Source organism: Phoca vitulina, unplaced genomic scaffold (genome assembly GCF_004348235.1).
Source record: "Phoca vitulina isolate PV1807 unplaced genomic scaffold, GSC_HSeal_1.0 scaffold4, whole genome shotgun sequence".
Lineage (NCBI taxonomy): Eukaryota > Metazoa > Chordata > Mammalia > Carnivora > Phocidae > Phoca > Phoca vitulina.
The window spans coordinates 50796121-50806070 of NW_022589707.1; the positions used below are offsets into that span (position 1 = coordinate 50796121).

Genomic DNA, 9950 nt, shown 5'->3' on the forward strand with positions numbered 1-9950 from the left:
AGATCGAGAGAGTCTCAAGCAGACTCTGCCCTGAGGGCAGAGCCTAACGGGGGCATAGGGGGCAGCTTGATCTCATGACCCTGATATCATGACCTGAGCCAAAACCAAGAGTCAGATGCTTAACTGACTGAGCCACCCAGGCACCCCAATTTTCTGTCTGTCTTACATGTTAGGTATTACTTGAATTGTCAATTGTAGGGTGATGTTTTGCACCAGCCGTTTACCAGCCAGGATAAAGGCATAGCAGGGGAATCTAATTTTGGGTAGAAGTGCCCTGAGCAACTTGAGCCGAACAAAGTTTTTGTATAAGTCTAGTTATGAGATAGTCTGAAGGGAAAAAAATATGAATTATAGGCACAGAAATGTACTCACTTGGTAAGTACTTTTCAAAGTGGGTTTTTAGACCACTTTCATCATAATCATCTTGGCACTTTAATGATGAACCAACTCCTAAACTTACAGTACTTATTAATACAATGCATTATTTTTTAGGTTTTTCAGTTCTGACATAAGAACTGATTCTGCATTGCCAAACACCTGACATATTCTGTACTTGAGCTCACAGGATATGTTGTGGGAAATATCTGCCCTAGGACTATGGCAGGTTACAATTAGAAGGAGGATGCATGATGTTCACGAAAGATAATGATTGTTCTTATGTACATGAAGGTATCCTCTAGTCCCTGTCAGATCCATGTATTAATAAAAAACTTGAAAGGTGAACCTTATCTACATAAAGATATCTACTTCCTTCAATTGAGAAGGAAGTCCCTCTTGATGTGCATTAATCTTTGAGAATTATCTTATTTTAACTAAGAATGCGATTTAGTGATTTTTGTTACACATACTTTTTCTTCCTTCCTTACAACATAAAACTTTACTATTAAACAGTAATAACCAGTAGTACTAGTACTTTTATTTAAACACTACCACATTATCTATGAAATAATACTTATATTAATAAGAGTTTGATAACCACGGCCACATAATATCTCAATTTACAGATCCAAAAACCAGTATTCAGCAATTTGCAGAAATAAAATGTATCTGAACTTGCTAATGTTGTTATAATTTAGAAATTGTCAGTACTGGGGCGCCTGGGTGGCTCAGTCGGTTAAGCGACTGCCTTCGGCTCAGGTCATGATCCTGGAGTCCCGGGATCAAGTCCCGCATCGGGCTCCCTGCTTGGCACGGAGTCTGCTTCTCCCTCTGACCCTCCTCCCTCTCATGCTCTCTGTCTCTCATTCTCTCTCTCTCAAATAAATAAAAATCTTTAAAAAAAAAAAAAAAAGAAAAGAAATTGTCAGTACTATGTGTTTATAGTTTCTCCAAAATAAATCATTTCCTTTGGGGCATAATTTTATTGCTCTCACATTCCTTCCTACTCTGTTAAGTCTAATGAGGTTTGTTTGTCCTTTAGGTGACCTACAAACGAGATCTGTATGCAGCGGAATCGATTATTAAGGGTATGTTTGGCCTTGTGACTGTCAGTTCCTGTGTTTCAAAAATGTAAGCCTGTTCAGAATTTCTCATGACATTTTAAATCCCAGAATTCTCAGAAGTATAAATGCCTGCAGGCCACAGAGGTCTGTGATTTGTGTGTTTTTTTTTTTTTTGAAAATAATTACATTTTGTGTTTCCTGCTTGTGAAATGTCACTTATTACTTATGTCACATTGGTTTTAATTTTTATAAAGGAAATACTTAATTTATGAAAAGTATGGGACACTGACACTATTAGAAGTAAAAACCGATTTTAATAAACTTAAGATACTTATTTTTACTAAGAGGTCTTGTCACCCACCCCCCCACCCCCATAACACTGCCATATCAGTACATGATATAGCATCTTTCATATGAAGGTATTTTTTCCCCCATATATAGAAATAAGACTAGATGATGTGTTAAATTCCTTTTCAATCTTGACAATGATTGCAATTTTGTTTTGTACTTTAGATACTGCATGTGTAATAACATTTATCATTGTTTTCCATCTTTAGGCCTCACAGCTACACAGAGGTAGTTTATGTAATAATCAACAAATATTTGTCATTGTGCTTAACACTGTACTAGGAATGTAATGATGATGCACAGGGGACATTGATTGCCTATTTTTGCAGCCTCCATCATTTCAATTAGGGTTTCTGAACCTCAGCACCCTCCGTATTTTAGTCCAGGTAATTCTTTGTTGCAGAGACTGTTTTGTCCATTGTACGTTGTTGAGCAATGTGCCTGGCCTATATTCACTAGATGCCAGAAACACTGGTCCCTCCCTCCCTCCGTCCCCATTGATGTGACATCAGAAACACTGTTAGAACTTGTGGTCCTGGCAAAAATTACAGCGTCGATCCTGAACCAAGTATGGGGCTTCACAATCTGTTACTGACACCTTTGAAATAGATGAAGGGTAGATCTGTGTGCTCAGGTTTTGACTGAGAGGTGAACTTGGAATTCAGACTTGGAAGTTGAAGAAAATGTTGAGTCTGAACTCTGAATGCATCAATTTGTTAAATAGGTTTTCCCCCAAAGTTTGAATAATCAATTGGCTTCACATTCACAAAACTGAAATCTTTTCTCTGGTCATGACATTGTATATTTGTAGTCTATCCTCAAGGTTTTTGTCCTTCAAGAATATTGTGTTGCAAACCACTAATGTACCATAATTTATACATTTGTGTATCCGTGCATGTAAACAGATGATCTATAGCTATAAATCAAAATGTTGACATGTATTTACACATCAGCCAGGCATTGTGTAAACATGACTGTGGAGAAGTTGGCTAAACCATGATGTGGTTGGTTACGTTCTCAGCAGAAGGAAATAGAAAACTAGTCTGGTTTCCATACACAGTCATACCTTTGTTACCTAGGTACAATGGACAAGACCTATTTTGTGAGTAGTTGGTAAGGGCTCCTACTGAGAATTGCGCACATTATATTTGCCTACAATTTATCAGAGCAGGCTTCTTATAAACTAAAAGCCTGCATTTTAACTGTACTTGTAATGACTATAGTTTTGGAAATTGTATACAGAGAGGAACTGTTTTTCTTCTGTAACATGTTTTAGTGTGCTATTTTTATTTTTAAGCATTTAAAAAGTATTCTTTTGTTATCAGGGAAAGTAATCTGACTGGATATAAATGGCTGATCAGTCATCTCCAAAAATTTCCTTATGCTCTAGGGTTTGCATTTCTAATAACTTTCCAGGAGATTGTGATGTTGATCATATACTTGGAGGGCCACTCCTCTGGGGCCTTCCCACTCTCAATGTGGGCCGCTAGATAAACAGCATGGTGATTACCTGAGAACCTGAATGCAGCATGTGTGGCCCCACCACATTAAATCAGAATATGCGTTTTAGGCAAAACTCTGGCTGATGAGTTTGTACGTTAAATTTTGGAAACATTCCTCTAGGCTGCTCTTCAGTATTTCACAGCTCCTTTCTTTTTGGATAATATTTTTATTGCATTAAGGACTCTTACTGTGCTTTATCAGCTCCAAATGCTTGTTTGCTTACCTGGGATTGCTACCTGCCTCTGTGATGTGCACTAATGCTATTTCTGAGGCCTGATAGGAGAAACACTAGGCATAGGCAAATGAACACCCTTGGATTTTTTAAAAATTAAATTACAAAATAAAATATATATAGCAGATTGTCTGAGCTAGGTATTTACCAGTTTGCCTGTTCCTAGTAAATGTTCAAAGTATTTTTCTAGGCACTACTGTAACACAGTATTTATTGGGTACTTACTTTGTGTCAGACATTGTGTTATATGTATCATCTCGTGCTTCTCCAAGAACTTAATGATGTAGGTCATGTCACCGTGTCCATATTATTGGATCATCAAGGGTTCTAAGCAATTACTGATTTAAGAAGGATAGAAAATAAATTCTTAACTACAAGTTTCTGTCTTTGGTAGTTACCTCTTTTTACAGCTATTACCTCTTTTTTTCCTTAAGCAGAGATTGTTTAGATTGCCTTCTCTGAAATCCTTGACCTATATATGTTTTGAAATTTGGAATATTTATATTTTCAGAAGTTAATGCAGTACATGACATATTAAGTCACATCACCAGTGGGATTAAGGACCTTGCAACATAATGAAAATTATAATGCATGAATGTTTACATTCAGTACAGGAATAAAGACTGTAGAACCTCTAGTCCAAGTTCAGGTCTGATTTTACCACCAAATTTATATATGAAAACAATTATTAAATTTTCTATTTGGATTTCAACGTTGCCCATAACTTGGTGTGAACCTCTTTTAGACTGATTCAGTGAACTTGAGAGGATGTCGTCTTGCTCTTTCTTTTGTTTTTATTTTTTGTAGTATCTAACATTGAGTTTAATGGAATGTAGTTGTATGTTGTAGGGTACAGCTACATTTTTTTCCTTAGAGTTGAAAAAAATTTAAATTACGGGGAGAGGTGGCTCTTTCCTCCCACGACACCACTTTACCTGCTCCTAAGAGACACATATTGTGACCCAATGTACCTATTCTTATACTACATAAACTTTTTTCTCAAAGATGATCTAAAATTGGGTATATATACTTTTGTCAAAGTTTAAAACCAGGATTGGGAGCACATGGCATTCATGCCAGTTGTTTTATTTATTTAAAAAAATTTTTTTTTTTTTTAGTTTTCTTCAGACAATTATTTTTGTTTTAATTTTATTATTTTATGTTAGTCACCATACAATACATCATTAGTTTTTGATGTAGTGTTCCATGATCCATTGTTTTCGTATAACACCCAGTGCTCCATGCTAATACCCATCACCAGGCTAACCCATCCCCCCACTCCCCTCCCCTTTAGAACCCTCAGTTTGTTTCTCAGAGTCCATAGTCTCTCATGTTCATCTCCCCCTCCGATTCTCCCCCCCCTTCATTTTTCCCTTCCTTGTCCTAATGTCCTCCATGCTATTCCTTATGTTCCACAAATAAGTGAAACCATATGATAATTGACTTTCTCTGCTTGATTTATTTCACTTAGCATAATCTCCTCCAGTCCCATCCAAGTTGTTGTAAAAGTTGGGTATTCATCCTTTCTGATGGCTGAGTAATATCCCATTGTATATATGGACCACATCTTCTTTATCCATTCATCTGTTGAAGGGCATCTCGGCTCTTTCCACAGTTTGGCTATTGCGGACATTGCTGCTATGAACATTGGGGTGCCTATGGCCCTTCTTTTCACTACATCTGTGTCTTTGGGGTAAATACCCAGGAGTGCAATTGCTGGGTCATAGGGTAGCTCTATTTTTAATTTTTTGAGGCACCTCCACACTGTTTTCCAAAGTGGCTGTACCAACTTGCATTCCCATCAACAGTGTAAGAGGGTTCCCCTTTCTCCACAACCTCTCCAACATTTGTTGTTTCTTGCCCTGTCCATTTTTGCCATTCTAACTGGTATAAGGTGGTATCTCAATCTGGTTTTGATTTGAATTTCCCTGATATGCCAGTTGTTTTAAATAGGTTACCCTCATCTTTTTACTATAATGTTGTAACAGACATAATACAACTCTCATTTTGAAGATGGGTAAACTGTGGTTTAGATTCATTACTTTTCTCTTGGTCCTACAGTAAGAGCAAGATGCACAATTTAAACCCAGGTCTCTCTTGTCTTGAAGCCTGACTTCACTCTGGGACATGGCCGCTTGGCACCTCTGAGTCATAAGCTACTCAAGCTGACTGCTGTACTGGGTGCTAGACTCATTAGTGCTCTTCTAGTCAGTACAGCCAATGGTTGGTGAAGTTCAGCCTACCCAACTCTGATTCTGTTGGCTTAAAACTCTCCATCTGGCCTGCTGAAGAGTGAGCACACAGTTGTGACGGGATGTATTCTCTTACGGTGCTGTGCTAAACACATGGTATAATCTTCTAGAGAGTGTGGGAGAAACATAATACTGACCTTGCAGATTTCTGGACATGCCCAGAGAATGAGCAACAATTAAAACTCAAAATCATAGATTCAGAATGATGGGTTGGTTACTGTTTAGTTTTCTTCTTTGTTAATTCTGGTAGTTGAAGGCTTATCCAGCCATAGCAGTTTTTCCTTTACCAGGCAGGATAAAGCTTTTTTTCATCCTGTGATCTGAGTGCTTCGTATTCTGTAAGTGGTCCTTTCTGAGTTGCTTTTTCACTTGAATGCCAAGTAGTGCTGGTCAACAAATTTTATTCTCATGAAAGTATTTTCTTGTTTCGATATTTTAAGACTCTACAAAGCATTTCCTTGATAAATGTCTTGCGTGTGCCTTTTGTTCTCGCAAATTTACTTGTCACTGGAACGGCATGTATGTTTGATGAATCTTAATGTTCGTTCAAGTCCATATCTTTTGTTTAGTATGGGAATTTTGATGTAACTAACTTTAGGCACGCTTTTGACTAAAGTCCCCAAATTGTGGTATCTAGCAAGTGTCAAAATCTGACTTCTCTTTTCGTGTTTTTATTTTTTATTTTATTTTATTTTTATTTTTTTATTTTATTTTATTTTTTCAAAGATTTTTTTTTTATGTATGTATTTGACAGAGACACAGCGAGAGAGGGAACACAAGCAGTGGGAGTGGCAGAGGGAGAAGCAGGCTTCCCGTGGAGCGGGGAGCCCGATGTGGGGCTTGATCCCAGAACCCTGAGATCATGACCTGAGCTGAAGGCAGATGCTTAACAACTGAGCCACCCAGGCGCCCCTTATTTTTATTTTTTTAAAGATTTTATTTATTTATTTATGAGAGACAGAGAGCGAGAGAGGCAGAAGGAGAAGCAGGCTCCCCAAGGAGCAGGGAGCCTGATGTGGGACCCAATCCCAGGACCCCGGGATCATGACCTGAGCCGAAGGCAGATGCTTAACCATCTGAGCCACCCAGGTGCCCCTCTTTTCGTGTTTTTAGATAAGTCTTATTTTGAAGCTGAATTTATTTTAGCATCAGTATATTTATATGGATTTCCATCTATAGTGAAGTATTTGATAATAGGAAATGTGTATATAAAGTAGTCTTATATTCACACAGTTGTCTGCATTGGAAAAGGTACAGTTAATCGCAAATTAACTATGAGGTAAAACAAAGCATTTTTTTTTTTTAAGTTTCAAATTCCACTTAACTTACAGTGTAATATTAGTTTCAGGTGTACAATAGAGGGATTCAACACTTCCGTATATCATCTGGTGCTCATTACAAGTGGGCTCCTTAATCCTTATCACTTATTTCACCTATCCCTCCATCCCCCTCCCTGCTAGTAACCATGGTTCTCTATAATTAAAAGTCTGTTTCTTGGTTTATCTCAAACTTTTTGCCTTTGTTCATTTGTTTTGGTTCTTAAATTCCACATATGAGTGAAATCATATGGTATTTGTCTTTCTTTGTCTTATTTCAATTGGCATTATACTGTCTAGCTCCATCCACGTCCTTGCAAATGGCAAGATTTCATTCTTTTTAAAGCTAAGTAACATTCTATTGTATATATACTACATCTTTATGCATTCATCAATGGATGGACACTTGGGCTTTTTCCATAGTTTGCCTATTGTAGGTAATACCTCTGTAAACATAGGTGTGCATGTATCTTTTTGGATTAATGTTTTTGGACTCTTTGCATAAATACCCAGTAGTGCCATTGTTGAATTATAGGGTAGTTTGATTTTTAACTTTTTAAGAACCTCCATACTGTTTTCCAGTGTGGCTGCACCAGTTTGCATTCCCACCAACAGGGCAAGAGGGGTTCCCCTTTCTCCATATCCTCGCCAAAACTTGTTGTTTCTTGTGTTGTTGATTTTAGCCATTCTGACAGATGTGAGATGATACCTCATTGTGGCTTTGATTTGCATTTTCCTAATGATGAGCGATATTGAACATCTTTTCATGTGTCTATTGGCTGGCTATCTGGATGTCTCTTTTGGAGAACTGTATGTTCATGTCTTTTGCCCATTTTTTAATTGGGTTATTATTTATTTATTATAAGTTCTTTATATATATTGCATACTAACTCTTTATCAGATATGTCATTTGAAAATATCTTCTTCCATTCTTTAGGTTGACTTTTAATTTGGTTGAATTTTTTCTTTGCTGTGCAGAAGCTTTTTATCTTAAGTCCCAATAGTTTATTTTTGCTTTTGTTTCCCCTGCCTCAGGAGAATATTCTCAGAAAAATGTTGCTACAGCCAGTGTCAAAGAGGTTAGTGCCTGTGTTTTCTTCTAGGATTTTTATGGTTTCAGGTCTCACATTTATGTCTGTGATCCATTTTGAATTTATTTTTGTGTATGGTGTAAGAAAGTGGTCAGGTTTCATTCTTTTGCATGTTGCTGTCCAGTTTTCCCAACATGATTTGTTGAAGAGACTGTCTTTTCCTCATTGGATATTCTTTCCTGCTTTGTTGAAGATTAATTGACCATGTAATCATGGGTTTATTTCTGGGTTTTCTGTTCTGTTGCTGTATGTGTCTCTTTTTTGTGCCACTACCATACGGCTTTGATGACTACAACTTGAAGTTGGAATTGTGATCCTTCCATCTTTGCTTTTCTTTTTCAAGATTGCTTTGGCTATTTGGGGTCTTTTGTGGTTCCATACACATTTTAGGATTGTTTGTTCCAGCTCTGTGAAAACTGCTGTTGGTATTTTGATAGGGATTGCATTAAATATGTAGATTGCCTTGGGTAACGTAGACATTTTAACAGTATTTGCTCTTCCAACCCATGAACATGGAATGCCATTCCATTTGTTTGTGTCATCTTGAATTTCTATTATCAGTGTTTTACAGTTTTCAGAGTACAGATCTTTCCCCTCTTTGGTTAGGTTTATTCCTAGATATCTTATTATTTGGGGTGGAATTATAAATTGCCTTTAAAAAAATTCTCTTTGTGCTGCTTCATTATTGGTGTATAGAAATGCAGCAGAGTTTTGCACATTGCTTTTGTATCCTGTAATTTTACTGAATGCATTTATCAGTTCTGGCAGTTTTTTTGTGGAGTTTTTAGGGTTTTCTGTATATATGGTACCATGTCATCTGCAAATAGTGAAAGTTTTACTTCTTCCTTACCAATTTGGATTCCTTTTATTTCTTTTTTTTTTGTCTGGTTGCTGTGGTTAAGACTTCCGGTACTATGTGGAATAAAAGTGGTGAGAGTGGACATCCCTGTCTTATTCCCAATGTTAGGGGAAAACTCAGTTTTTCACCACTAAGGATTATATTGGCAGGGCGCCTGGGTGGCTCAGTTGGTTAAGTATCTGCCTTCGGCTCAGGTCATGATCTTGAGGTCCTGGGATTGAGCCTCGCATCGGGCTCCCTGCTCAGCAGAGAGCCTGCTTCTCTTTCTCCCTCTGCTGCTCCCCCTGCTTGTGCTCTCTCTGTCTCTCTTTGTGTCAAATAAATAAATAAATCTTTTCTTTTTAAAGATTTTATTTATCTGTTTTACAGAGAGAGGCACACAGAGAGAGGGAACACAAGCAGGGGGAGTGGGAGAAGGAGAAGCAGGCTTCCCGCTGAGCAAGGAGCCCCATGCGGGGCTCGATCCCAGGACTCTGGGATCGTGACCTGAGCCGAAGGCAGACGCTTAACGACTGAGCCACCCAGGTGCCCCTAAATAAATAAATCTTAAAAAAAAATGATATTGGCTGTGGGTTTTTCATAAATGGCTTTATTATGTTGAGGTATGTTCCCTCTAAGCCTATTTTTTTAGGGTTTTTATTATAAATGGATGTTGTAGTTTGTCAAATGCTTTTTCAGCATCTATTGAAATGATTATAGGGTTCTAATCCTTTCTCCTATTGATGTGATGTATCACATTAATTGATCTGTGATTATGAAACCACCTTTGCAACACAGGAATAAATACCACTTGATCATGGCGAATAATTTTTTAATGTATTGCTGGATTCTTTGCTAGCATTTTGCTGAGAATTTTTGTTTCTATGTTCATCAGGGATGTTGGCCTATACTTCTTTTTTTTTTTTTT

The 9950-nt window shown here is 37.5% G+C and overlaps 1 protein-coding gene across 3 annotated transcripts in view; it reads left to right on the forward strand.

Moving 5' to 3' along the window:
* The window catches only part of CRPPA (CDP-L-ribitol pyrophosphorylase A), a 303756-nt gene that overhangs the window by 103375 nt on the left and 190431 nt on the right, over positions 1-9950 (forward strand). For all 3 annotated transcript variants that reach the window (XM_032402001.1, XM_032402002.1, XM_032402003.1), the window contains exon 5: positions 1421-1466. In XM_032402001.1, the coding sequence (XP_032257892.1) occupies positions 1421-1466 (46 nt within the window). The remainder of the gene's footprint in view (positions 1-1420; positions 1467-9950) is intronic.